This window comes from Eretmochelys imbricata, chromosome 12, assembly GCF_965152235.1.
Source record: "Eretmochelys imbricata isolate rEreImb1 chromosome 12, rEreImb1.hap1, whole genome shotgun sequence".
Lineage (NCBI taxonomy): Eukaryota > Metazoa > Chordata > Testudines > Cheloniidae > Eretmochelys > Eretmochelys imbricata.
The window spans coordinates 31,221,802-31,236,279 of NC_135583.1; the positions used below are offsets into that span (position 1 = coordinate 31,221,802).

General features: G+C 37.4%; 1 protein-coding gene across 4 annotated transcripts in view; it reads left to right on the plus strand.

Moving 5' to 3' along the window:
* WWOX (WW domain containing oxidoreductase) overlaps positions 1-14,478 on the plus strand; it is a 681,681-nt gene that overhangs the window by 405,715 nt on the left and 261,488 nt on the right. Inside the window, exon 9 of one of the 4 annotated variants that reach the window (XM_077831291.1) lies at positions 7,983-8,017. The exons of the other annotated variants lie outside the window; for them this stretch is intronic. Within the exon in view, the coding sequence (XP_077687417.1) occupies positions 7,983-7,994 (12 nt within the window). The 3' untranslated portion in view covers positions 7,995-8,017. Of the gene's footprint in view, positions 1-7,982; positions 8,018-14,478 lie in introns of those variants that run through there. 4 annotated transcript variants of the gene reach the window in all.

Genomic DNA, 14,478 nt, shown 5'->3' on the forward strand with positions numbered 1-14,478 from the left:
AGGGAATGCCTTACTGCTAAATGGTGAACTAGCACTCGGCTGAGCCCTCAAAGGTTGTTGTTAATGTAGCCTCACACTCTACAAGGCAGCATGAATGGAGGGAGGGGAGACAGCAAGGCAGACAGAGACACACAGCGTGTGTGAGAGAGAGAGAGATGCATGTTGCCCCTTTAAGTACATGGCCTTTTTAAGTAGATCAGCAAGTTGAGACAGAAGCTGCTGCCAGGAAGCTCCCTCCGTCCTGAGCCCTGTCGTATCCCCCTCCTCCCCCTGCTCTATGGAAATGAAGTAAGTGGGGTGCAGGAGCAGTGGGGAGGGAGCACCCTGACATTAGCCCCCCTTCATCCCCCCACCCCCCTGCGCTGCAAGCAGGAGGCTCCCAGAAGTAGCTCCAAGGCAGAGGGCAGGAGCAGCACATGGCAGTGGAGGGAGGGACAGCTGAACTGCTGGCAATTGATAGCGTGCTGGGCAGCTGCCGCACAGGGAACTTAGGGGAACGGGGAGCTGATGGGGGGCGGCCGGTCCGCCCTGGTTCCAAGCCCCCAACAGCTAACTCCAACAGGCTGCTCTTCCTGCAAGCAATGGACAAAGCAGGCGGCTGCCAAACGATGTTATAAGGGAGTATTGCGCAACTTTAAACGAACATGTTCTCTAATTGATCAGCAATGTAACAATGAAACAACGTTAACCGGGATGACTTTAAGTGAGGAGTTACTGTAGTTGCACACTGCCCCACGTTTTGCAGCCAATGAAGAAAAGTCTTCCAAGGTGTGATAGGTTGGCTTCCTCCTAACAAAATAGCCCTAGGCAGATAGGCAGCTAAAGGTGTGGGCAAATCAATTTCTAACACCCAGATTCACCTGACCAAAGATATGCTTAGCACTCGGAACAAAAGGAGTCCATGTGATGGAAGAAGGGCTTGGGGGAAGAGCGTTTTATAAAGCAGTTGGAGAAAGAATTGGAAAAGCTGTCCCCGTGAAAAGGTGCTGTGACATAAGTGCTGTTGGCTTTCTGAAAGCAGAATGATCTTTTCCACCACTTTTGCTATATTTGTTCAGGGTGAACAGTAATTGTGTACATATTAAGAATGAAATAGACTAGGAAAAAATTGTGAATCTGTGCAGCACTCATTTCTCCCCCAAGGAGGAATCAACCCAGTTGAGAGTCCCAATGTGAAAATAGCACCTTTGTTGAGCAGTACAACATTCTGAAAACGCAAACAGTGAGAAAAGCTTTTCACCCTATATAAACTGTCAGTTGCATTAGAATGATTTTTAAATAAGATCTTAAACTACTCTCCATCCTTCCATTATTAATGGCTGAACAATCCAAAAAAGAACTTAACTTCGGAGTATTTGAATAAAATGTTTAAACAGGAAAGATTACCTCCCATGTGCAGTAGCTTATTTTCATATGTTCATAAATTTAAGAGATTTAATTACTATGGGCTAATGACCTGCAAAATTTCATTTGGAGATGAAGTTGCTTTTAAGCTATGGGAATGCAAAACTAAGTATAAAGTAGCTAAACCTTTTCTGCTCATTTAAGAATGCTTGAATTGGCCAAGATGTTATATCATCCACTCTCAGCTTGGAGAATTGTTTTACATCTTAGTTCTAAAACCATTTGAAATTGTGGTTTTTAATGGAAACTCAGAAAACTCTTAAAAATGGAAGCGTGCGCACACTTACAATACTTTTTAATCTGACGATTTCCAAGATGACATCCATGGGTAAAAATGGAGGAAAAATGACGGAAGTCTCTAATTTGTTTTGAAACATGAATCCATGTTTATTACAGGGTTACAATAGGATATGCTTAATAAAATAAGGTGAGAGTAAATGATGAAGAGAGACATATTTTGTGAAATTTGCATTAATACATATTTTCTCAGGTGGATAGTTATACATTGTCATTTAATTTACCTATCACTTAGTATCTATAGCCATAGCAGAGTGCATAGTGAATATCTAGGGAGTGCTGTCATCCAACTTAACTTGGCAGAGTAACAAACTTTCATATTGTGCACCTGTTGTCAGTTTGGATGACAAGGATATGTTCCTAATTTATTCGGATGGATGGATTTAGCAGTATTGTTAAAATACCTGCTATATGCTGCAGCTGTCCACAGAACGGCAGGTAGCTCGTTCACTAACATTTTGAATTTCATTGTTCATAAGGGACAGATGAAATTAACTAGAGCAAGGCATGATGAGGACATGTGCTGTCCAGGTCTCCACTTTCAGCTCTGTCAATACATTAGAACCCTGACCTTTCAATACCTCTGATAGTCTAGTCATGGTTCTTTCCTGAACAGGGACTGTCGGTTATGCCAGGCAGTTATGCCAAACAATAAGTGATAGTTTTCTGCCAACTGTTCTATAGAACCTAGGTTCAAATAAAGATGGACAGTTTTATTCTGAACTGTGATGGAAGTATACCATAATTCAGAGAGGGTGATTTTGTTGTTCTGTTAAAAGCTGCCTGCTACTCTGGCTCAGTACAGGGCCGGCTCTAGGTTTTTTGCCACCCCAAGCAAAAAATTTGCTGCCCCAAGCTCCGAGAGCTCAACCCCCCACCCCCAAAAAAAAAAAAAAAAAAAGGTGGAATGCCACCCCTGGAATTGCTGGTGCCTAGAGCTGGTCCTGCCTGAGTATGTACAGATGTTTTAAGGAGATATGATTGCTGCTTCTTAGTCTTTTGGTTAACATCAAATGCAGTATCAGCTTAACATCTGGTACATTTCAGACTGTAAAAATATAATTCAAGAGGATGTGATTGTGATTTTTATAGGTCTTTTCCAACTCTAACTTCTGTTTTTCCAAGGAACTTATTTTACAGTAAATTTTATTTGAATGGAGTCCTCCATCTAGTGCAGTTATCTGTCTGGGTCTAGTCCTGATCTAGTTAACGCATTTTCAGTAGTTTATGAATTTGCAGTATTAAACGCTTAGGCAGACAATCTCTCTTTGTTTAAATTACCAATAATCTGATACTTAATCTTTTGGGTTGATATCTTGATGCTCAAGAGTTTTCATCCCCCTCTGTCTTCTGCTAGCACTCCATATGGCAACATTTAAGTGTATTTCTCCAGCATAGACTGCTGCTTACCAGACTAGCCCCTTCAGGTGTCGGACTCCATCTGTGTTTTAATTTACTTCCATCATTCTTCCAGTGATACTTGAAACAGCTGTTTCCTTTTCCTTGGTGGCATTCAGGTCACCAGTTGACCTGAATGAGTGTGCAAGCAAGTCTTTCTATCTGTCTAACTTATCTGTGTAACCTATCTGTCCAGCTGCTATGGTATTTCTAGATCACCCATTAACATAGTATCTCAGGACCAATTCTTTATCTACCATTCTATGTCCACATTTGGCTTTGAATCTCTTGTGCATCATACTTTCTCTGGGCAAAGGCAGGGCTGAGAAAACACCTGTTTATTGATTGATTTGCACGTGGGAGTCTGAAATATAAATGATAAATGCACAAGCTGAAAAGCCATGTGACATAAAAAAAAAATCTCGTTAACACCTCTAGACAAAAGGCACCAAAACCTTTAGTAAGAATATTACTTTCCTCCTTAAGGAGAGAAGGCTAAAAGAGTACAAGGGCTTGTCTACACTGGGACACTCAGGAAAATTAATCCAAATTAAATAAGGCTACATCTACACTGTGAGCTAGAGGTGTGATCTCCCTGCTTCTGTACACATATTTGCACTAGCTCTCATTGAGTAGAAACCCACCTGAACCCATAGGGTTAATTCTGAATGAGAGTGTCCACACAGGCATTAATTAATCAATTTTTAATTCGCACCATTAATTAATGCGTTGCCTAGGGAGGTGGTGGAATCTCCTTCCTTAGAAGTTTTTAAGGTCAGGCTTGACAAAGCCTTGGCTGGGATGATTTAATTGGGGATGGGTCCTGCTTTTGAGCAGGGGATTGGACTAGATGACCTCCTGAGGTCCCTTCCAACCCTGATATTCTATGATTCTATGAACTTGGATTAACTTTCCTGAGTGTACCCATGTAAAGAAGCCCCACAACTCTGCTGTGTTAACAGACACAAACGTTGGTGACCAGTAAAACAAGAGGAAGTTCTCAAATCAGAAGATATTCATAGTTTTGATAGACGCTCCATTTAGCTTCCACTGATCTAAAATATAGAGCCCATAGAGTCTGCTTGCTGGAACTTTACTGGAACACATGTTCTAGAGTACCCTTAACATGGCCTCACAGTGGAAAGGTCCAAGTGGAACAAGATCCAAGGGTTGAAAACTGAAGTTAGACAAGTTCAAGACAGGAAATAAGGTACAATTTTTTCACAGTGAGGGTAGCTAACTATCAGAACTACTTAGCTAGGGATGTGGTGGATTCTCTATCACCTGGAATCTTTAAATCAAATTAGATTTTTTTCTGAAAAAAAAACAAAACTGCTGTACCTCAACAAGAGGTTATGGAATTGCTGCCAGAATTACTAGGTGAAATTCTGTGATCAAGAGGTCAGACTATAACATAATGGTCCCTTCTGGCCAAAACCTGTTAAAAAAAAATAGGACCGCCATTAATAACTTCATTCATAGCTTAGATTTTATGGCCCTCTTCAAAAAATTAAATAATATATTCCAGTCCAGGCTAACAGCACACTTCATGAACTGTAGGAGTGTCTTCAAACATACTGGAGTTTAGATGCATACAGATGTAAATTTTGAGACAGAAAATATAAGCAGCAGCATTAGGTAGCTGCTGATGGTTGATCCATGGAACTGCATTGGTATACACTTAACATTAAAAAAAAATAAAAATCCTGCCCACCTGATAGGTTAAATGTCAGAAGTCAAAAAGCTGAAGGAGAATCAAGGATGCAATAGCAGCGCAGAAAGCTGCTGTACAAGTAGGAGGAGAAAGCAAAACATATATTATGATTAAGATGCAACATTTTGTTATGTGCTGATTCCTTAAGATTTATAACACAGCAAAATATGGTATTCTCAGACAAAAACAATCTTGTCACTCACTATGCAATTAAATAACTTGGAGATCCCAGTTAATTTTTATTATTCCACATTGATTCTGTCTCTACAGGTTTATAATATATTTATAGATAGATAGATAATATTTCTCTACCTCTTAGAGGTAAATAAATATATTAAAATAAGCTATGGTATGTATAGTACAATATAACAATGATAAATGATGTTGTGTGTAATTTTTCTACTATTAACATAAAGTAATATAAACTGAAGGACACTAGTCTATTGAGAGAGTTAGTAGCTAATGTTCCATATCAGATGTGGACAATGTCAGGACTGAATACAGATTAGGCAGTGTCCTTTTCTCCCCGGGGGAATTAAACTTTGAGACACCACTGGCTGCCAATGGTTTTACTGCATTTTGTTGGTGCCTGTGGTGCCTTTCTTGGTCTATTAATTCAGAAGCTGTAAATGACAATGTGAGCAAAAAGCTTTTCCAGTGGGATGCATTTCATTTATGTATCCTTGTATCTACAATACCTATTCAATCCATTTTGTCACAATAACTGTTTAAAAATTGTGTAAATTACCTGCATTTCTTTATGGACCTCAGCATTTTTTTCCTTATGCAGAAAAGGCAAAGTAATAATTCAGCAGGATGGGGAATGTGAAACTAGGAACTTTCTCTCTCTCTCTCTCTTCTCTCCTCTCTTGTTTTTATGCTGTTTTTCAAAAATGTGTTGTTGTGAAGGGAAGCACATGGTAAAACTCCAGAAATACACACACCTCATATTCCATTAGACTATATTTATTTGAAACATATTTAGAATTAGGAATCCTCACAAAAATTCTTTGGGGATTCCATGTTTAAACGAATGTCTAATCAGTAATATGATGTGAATGGCTAACTTTGGGGGATTTTTTTTTTTTTTTTACTTGAAGACTATTTATGTTCTGTGAGTGCCGTCACTAACAAAGAACAGTGTAACAAAGACAATAAGCACTCAGATGCTGTGGCGATGGGGTCAGGAGTCGCACAGAAATTTAAGCAGATAGAAAATTGATCTTAGAAGTAAAAATTGTTCAGAAAGCTGTACAGTAACTAGAATTAAACTTGCTATTCAGGAAAACATGCTGACAACATCAGTGAAAAACATGCTACACATACTAGATCTTTCTTATTTGAAATCATACTATGTCTAAATTGGTCTATATGATATGTTTGTCAAGGTTTGTGGTGTGTGTATATTTTATAATATACCTGTGTTGTTTTGCTTTTCCTTTTGGAACAAATGTGGTATCTTGTTACCATTTCATTATTATTAGGGTAATATTTTATTAACTATTTTTCATCCTAATCTTTTTTAAAAACCTGAATTTCTCAGAAGCAGAAGCCCCGACTACTTCTATTGACATGCACATTGTTATTCTTCGGGTGGTCTTTGATATGATATGTTTGTCACGGTTCATAAATTTTATCGTTGTACTAAAAACAGGGTTAGAATATCTTCAATGCAATTATAAAAATGTATTAAAACTGAGAAGGAGAAAAAGTATGGTGCAAGATGAGCTTTTAATGATTGTATAAATGTTCACTGTTCCATGGGAAAAAATGGGACGTTTCAACATTGGCATAATAGTCAAATGTGAGGAAAGGGCCCTGTTTCTTTTTTTCTAGAAACACATGTATATTCAGCACAGATATAAAGTGTTTGTTTTAATTTCTGCCTCTGATCCAGAATAGGATAGGCAGTGAGAATTGGAAGATAAACTGGTGCATGCCTTTGATCCTTGATAGCATGTAGATCTGGGCCTTTTCACTGTTCATGACATTGAATATCATCTGGAAGAATGGGTTGCACTTTGCTTGTCCCTTAGCCTAGTATATCCGGGGAACAGATACTATTGTGAACCAGACCGCACAATCCAAATAAGTGTCCATATGGAGGATGTACAGATTGCTGTTACTGAAATGGCTTGCTGTTCCGTACTCTACTTCTGCTGCTAAATGCTGTGCACAAGCCTCTGAAATCCTCTTGACAATACTAAGGATGAGAAGCGAGGAAAACAGAAATTGGGAAACTGGAATGGCTTGCGGAGCCAGATTATGGCAATTTTTGAAAGTGTTTTATGTGATGATGAAATTGTAAAGGAGACCTGGAGGATCTGTCCCCTCTAATGCATGATGCAAGATACTATCTATTCTATTATATGTGACGACATACACAACTCTCTGTAATACTATTGATTCAGGGACCTATTTGAAAAGTTGTATGCCATGTATAAGCTAGCTATTATGTGTTGCATATGCAAAAGAGCATAAATGGGACATTCCTGTTGAATAGCACAAACTCTTTTATTTGGCACTACAGAATATACATTGTGGGTTATTTTTACCAGTAAAAGAATTTGAATTTAAAGAACTCTGGGTATATCATATGTTCAGAGTATTGCTTGTAGAGTTTAAAGGATTTAAGAATCAATACATAGATATCTGGCAAACATTTAGCAATGTGGTAAAACATTTTTCATCGTGAATTAAGTTTTCATCTCTCTTCTTCTTATGGCTTTTGAGTTTCTTTTGCAGATCCTTTTATATTTGCTGTTACACATTTTCTCCACTCACTTGCACTCAATGTACTAGTATTTCCGTAGTGTATTCAGTAGCTCGTGATGTAGAGTTCCCATTCATATGCATTTAAAATATCAATCACTTGAACATAATGCCTGTCAATAATACTGAATATAAAGGAGTTACATTTATTCCCAGTAAGTTACTCTAAGTCATGTGATTTCTTGCCTTTGTATTTCTGACTGCATACCATTCTTTTCCTGTGTGCAGTGTTAAATGTTATGGTACATATTTTGCCTCTGATCTTAGTATTTTTAAAAACTTCCAGTTTTATTTAAAGACATTTAAATCTCTCCCCCACAATCTCACCCTCAGAATATGTGATACATTGTGTAGGAGTTCAAAAACTTCTCTGTGCCTCTCTCTCCTTTTTTAAAAGAACGAAGAATAGGCACATCACCGCAGTGAGCAAATGACAACCCTTCTACTGCTCTTTACTTGAAAGAGACCGAGGCACAGTAGCTAGTTTAAATGACTGGGAGCTACAAGGATTTCTGGTTAATAATCTGGGCTGAGCTACTCACTGACTGTGTGACCTTGGATCTTGCTGAACCCTATATGTTGCATCTAACTTGAACTTCCTGGGGTAAATACATTGGAAAATAAAATAAAATATCAAATGAAGTTGAATTTGAGCCAGATTTGCTTATTTGATTGCTAGTCTAGCACCCATTTTTCATGTTCTAATTTACACATGCAAATCATCTAGAAATCCACTTTTGCAGGTACCACTTACTTTTGGAAAAAATTGGGTGCATGGAACTGGAGATCAGCTTGAAGAGGACTGAAAGTATAGTCTTTGGATTTATTAAACAAAATAAATGTATAAATGTATCTCAATCAATACAGCAACGTACCTCTTACAATTCATATACATTTATGAATGGAAGTTGTGAGCCGAAACATATTTTTTCTTAGTGATGCCAACAGAATGGGAGACACTAACAGTGGTAACGTATTAGGTAAACGCATCCTTTAGGTAAACGCCTAATGCCATGAAAAAAACAACATTTCCAATGTAAAATGTCATCTGTACTATTCCCAATATAACTAGTGACATGTTAAGAAGGGGCTAATGTACAGTTTTTAAAAAAAAAAACACCAAAAACGCACCAGCTCAAAAGGCTGGACTATGAAGTACGTTTGATATAGTAAAAAAAAGTTTAAATGACAGAAGTTTGGGATTCTGGAATTACACAGGAGGTGAGATTTTGAGATCCTCTGAGATGAGAACCAGTCAAAGCTTTCTACCATATCACACCATGTGCTGTTCTAAATATGCCTCTTATCTACAAACAATTTTAGAAATTTTCTTTTAGAAAGTATTCAACCATTGTATTGGTGCTATTTTTCACCCTTCAGCCTGTAAAGCCAGGTTTCCTTAGTACCATGAGTGCAACTACAGGCCTTTCAGCTTCAGCGAAGATAAAGCACTAAAGGTCACTGTCTGTGACAGTGTAGATAAAAGAAAAATCAGAAAGAAAGGTAGAAATACAGAACATAATTTATGCAGAGGTTAATAAAATTGATTAGTTAAATAATATGCAGAGGGGAAAAGGTACCAACTGAATTATCAACTCTTCCTGCAAAAACATGCGTTTTCTTTAGAGAAAAATATGCGGAGTACATCAGTTTATAAGATCTGACAAGCTCACAAATGTAAGTAGGATGGTTATCGTTGTAAATCGTGTGCCTTTTCCTCCTGTCAATAAAGTGCAGTAACTAAGGACTTACAACATTGTGATCAACTCCTGGGCAGCGCTGAGGTTCCACAAGTCCTACTAAAGAGACGAGGTGGATGAGATAATATCTTCTATTGGATCAACTTCTGTTTGTGAGAGACAAGCTTTCATAAGTTCAAAAGCTCTGTGTAAGCGCGAAAGCTCCTCTCTCTCATCAATAGAAGTTGGTCCAATAAAAGATATTACTTCACCCACATTCTCTCTCTAAGTGTCCTGGGACGAATGGCTACAACAACACTGCACTCAACTCCTGCTGACTTAACTGTGAATTGAGTTGAAGGTAGTCAGTGAGATGTTTAGCACTTTTCAGGGATGGGATTTAAGCTTCCACTACTGAGCTGTTGCCAAATAAGGTTACTGGAAAGCACTACACCACCAATCACACCGTTAATTGAGCTACATTACAATTGATTTCTGTGTGTTTATCTGTGTTGTCGAGGTATTTAAATGAGTAATTTCCATCTTTGTTAAGGTGTTTAATGTAAAACCTACAGAATTCTCAGTCCCTCCTTTGTGTATTTTTCACAGAACACATTGCACCCTCAATAATAAATTCAGAGGGCTGACAGTGTCTAAGTCTACTGCTCCTTTGCCCTCAATTTCAGTGAGATGGGCCATTGAAAACTCATTACAAGCTGTTTAGACTCTGGCTTTGACTTTTGCTCAGCAGTGAACAAAATTAACAGCTCTTGGAGGTAGCGAAAAAGGCATTGAGCCAAAAAAAATGAGAAAAGACTTTTAATATTATCTCTATTAGTCATGCAAACAAGCTTAAGTCCAAAGAACATGTGTTCTACACATGGCTGTAATTTCATAGCCTTTGCTGATTTCATCCTGTCCCTCATCTTTTAACGCCATGTAGACAGACTCACCTGCATATCAAATACACATTCCAGAATTTGCTTGCATGCCAAGCAACAAGCCTTTGAGTGTAGCAGAATTGCTTCATAAATTTAACTATCACTTTAAAAATTCTGTTTTTTTTTTCTAATTTAGTGCTTGATAGTTTTTATGTGCTAATTTTAAAATGCTGTTTATAGCAAAAGTTACCTTGATGGTATAGGTTTTCAGGGAAAAAAAATAAAAGACCCATCAATACTAAATTGCTTTTAAAAACATGTTGCACATTTATACTCATAATAAACCTTCTGAATCTTTTGTGATTATTAGAATTAAATTCCTTTAAAATATGAATGTCAAAAGTATTTATTATGCACCTCTTACTAGCAATCCAATTAGTCCACATTTCTGAGCCAGTAACAGAGTTCAGAGTACAATTTGTCATAACAAATATGGATTCTGGCGATAAATTTGAGGTCCTGAACATTTTTGGTTATTAAAAATCCCTGGCATGTTATTCTAATAGCTGTACAGCCACCCCACAATTGCCCCATTCCCCTTCATTTTGGAGTTGTTCTTTTATACGTCAAGAAATTAGAAAAATAAGAGGGCATCCAAATTACATTTGATATCATTAAGTTCAGTAAAATACTTGGAAGAGAAATCAATCCAAATAATTTGTGGAACAAAGTTCACATTAACTGGTGCATTACAGTTTAGAGCAGATGAGAGGCTGGGGTGGGGGGGGTACATATACTAGAAAATAGTGAAAAAGAATGTATGTACTTTATCTACCAAGGCAGGCTGCATTCACATGCTACATTTGGTTTAAGCGAGGTTGTGCTCCTTACCCAGTTTTCCAGCTTTTCTGACTGAGGAATAGAGTGGTCAAGCAACTTGTTCAAGGTCACTTCAATGAGTCACTTATTAGAAAAAGATTTAGAACTTGGGATCTTCTTGGTCTCCAGCTCATTGTTCTGACCTTTATGGCACTGTGCGTGTACTCTGATGAAGTACAAAAAAATAAGTAAAATGTTCTCCTTTTCTTTTTACGATTTATTTTTGTTCAGATTTAATTCAGTATCCCAGTATCATAACAACCATCAGTGGTGATAAGTCTGGGTGAACTGTGAGTTTCAGTATATCACAACTCTGTCAATGTCCATTATGGGTCTTGATTGAGCTCCAGAATATATTTCATAGTTTTTGTTAAACAATAATAATAATTACTTCATCTTGTCTGCCTCCTGGAAATGCTCTATATACATCTTGACCCAGCTTAGAAATTCACCTTTGGATTCAGAAAAGTTCCCAAGCCCCAATTATTCTTAGCCACTCCATGAATATCTTGTGTTACATAGTTTATTTTTAAAGGGGAAAAAAAGTGTTAGCTAAAATAAATTGATGAAAAGATAGTGAAAACAAAATGATACTGTGACTTTCTTATTATAAAAATGAAATCTGAACATTCTAAACATTCTTCTACTTTTATGTGACATAATATTTTTTTCACTAAGCCCTTGCTTCTTTTTCTTGGATTTTCCGGTGAATAGTAACATACTTAGAACTGATGAAGGTCAGGCAGGAAACAGATTAGCAGCATCTTATACCACAATGTCAAAATACTTAAAAGTGTTTACAGTGCCCAGTGACACACAATGAATTTAAGACTGGCACACTGAAGCAGAAATACAACTATTCTTATTCTTCTAAACTAGAACAGGGCCCTGGTGTTTTATGGTTGTTTTAAGGTCCATTAATCCTTGAATCATGAGGCCATGTAAAAAGTGACAGCTTTAACATTCAATCCCTGGGTTTATTTAAAATGTTTTTACTTCAACACTGTTCCTAATTAATAACAGAGACTATATAACCTGATTCATCTGGATCAAAAGCATAGCGATGTGGAATACAGCCCTTTGGTTCTTTCGTAGAATGGTTTATCACTCACGACAGGAATGTTCAGCCTGAATTGAATGGAACCAACTCTTCACAGGGAAGAGCTTATTCTAACAGAGACAAAATCAGATATGTACTTTAATGTCTTTTAGCCTTTTCATTTATGGGTTTATTTTAGGGACTTGGTGAAGGGGATTTGGTTTTGAAGGCAGACGACAGCAATCACAGAAGTGTGTGTGTGTGTGTGTGTGTGTGTGTGTGTGTGTGTGTACACCTGCCTGTGCATGCACAAATAGTGTGCAGGCATTTTGCGCATCTCAGCTGTTTTGTTGGCCTTTTAAAAATTTGGTCCTTGAGGGAACTCTCGCCCCCCCCCCACTCCCCAGCATAGAAAAATTATGTGTAAAATAAATAAGTTGGGGGGAGGGGCAGAATAACTGGCAGTGCTGAAAGTGGAATGCTTGGAATGCTGTTTACAGAAGCCTTGGTGGGTGTGATACATGATTTAAAATTTATGTTGTTTTAATGCAATTTAGTAGCTTATAGAACTTCTACAAGCAGTTATTCAAATCTAGTATTATACTTTGGGGATCTTTGTGAATCCATTGGTCCTCCTTCAGTCAATGAACCAAATCAGCACAACGATGGTGATAAAATTCAATCTATGCCTCACTTTTTCAGAATGTCCGCTTCACTGGCAGACTTGACAAGGAGCCTTCTTCTGTTCCTCTTAAAATGTTTTCTCTTACTCCCATTGTACTGCATTTATACAGGTGTTTTTATAAGGCCAAATAGTTGGACTAAAGTAAAACTTAAATAGTAATTTGAAAACTGTAAAATAAGGGATGTTTAAAAGGGGTCCTAGTTTGGTACTAAAACTGGCTCAAGTCCAAACAATCTGTCAGTCAGCAGCAAGGTAATTTACTTCCTACTTTACCCCTCAAAGGACATATTGGTTCCTGTATCTGTGGGAAAGTCTCTAGAAGACTGTTGGTCAAAGGTGGCAGAAGAAACTCAGAAGATTACTGGAGTAATGAGTTACTTTTTATTAGCTGAAAGACAGTAACTTGCAGACAGAACATGGCTCTACACCAGACTCTGAAATGGTAGGTAGATCTTCATGAGAGCTGGAGCATGTCCCACCTTAGGAATGGGGCACCAAGGTTGAATCAGGTTGACTGACCCTCTCCAATACAGTCATATTCCTTTCTAAGAAAAGCAGGAACCAGAAAAGGAAAATAAACCTCAATGGAATTGGAGCTTTATGATATAGCTTCATGGCTGCCATGTGACTTACATGGAAATCACCTATATAAAAAAACAAAGCAGGCAATTTTGAGAATCATTTTAGGAGAAACAGCATAGTCCTAACTGGAGTTAAAGAAGGCACCAAATTAATTGATACGTACATTTATTTGAAATAAAATGCTCCTGAGGCATTTTCTTTAAAAAATATTAATTCCGATAGACAACGTACACCTCTTTCTGGCACAGACCTCATATAAACAGGAGTGGCCAATCCAAGACCCATTATGATGAGTTTCTCCACTGAGGTATGTGGAACAAGATCAATTTAACACGTTTTACATAAAAGCAGGGAAATGTATTGCCGATAGATTGATGGCTAAAGCACTCCCAGCCCTTGCAAAATTGTTTTTAACCAATATGTTATCTTTTGAGAAATGGATATAAATAGCAAGACAAAAGGAAGAGAATATTCATATGAAGTGGCAGGTTACTTCAGAAACACCAGACGGCAGCTTCATCAGGGAGGATTCTGGCTAGAATGAAGTGAACCCTAAGACAAAAGAGAACTTGCACATTTCAATGCCGTTGGACTCAGTGTAGTCATTCTGATCATAGATACACCTCCCCTGGCAACATGCTATATCAAACTTTACCTCTACAGCATTTCCACCTAGTTATATCAAAATTATTTAAGTCTTCTTTTTAACCTAGTGGGTATTAAAATCTTCTTATGATATACTTTCCCTCAATTGATATAGTATTTTCTTGATCGTTTTAAGTGATTTTCTCATTTATGTCACAATTTTCTTACTTATGCAAGAGTTTCACTTCTTGCCTATCTGGATCATTGGTTTCTTTTCACTGTATTTGGAATTTTGTAGAAGACTGCACATTACCAAAATTCGTGTTTTAAAAAAAAGTTTTAATCCTGCCCCGTTATGTGACCACATAAAATAAATAAATAAATAAAGGTATGTTGAATGTAAGGTGTATATAACCCGAAAAGAAGGTGTATTATGGTGTAACAGCATGAAAATAATGTTAGTGTTAAAATTACAGCTAGTACTGTTAAAAAGATACATAATGGAAACATTATTATATCAAATTAAATGTATACATAACCATTTCTTGCTAAGGCCCTGATCT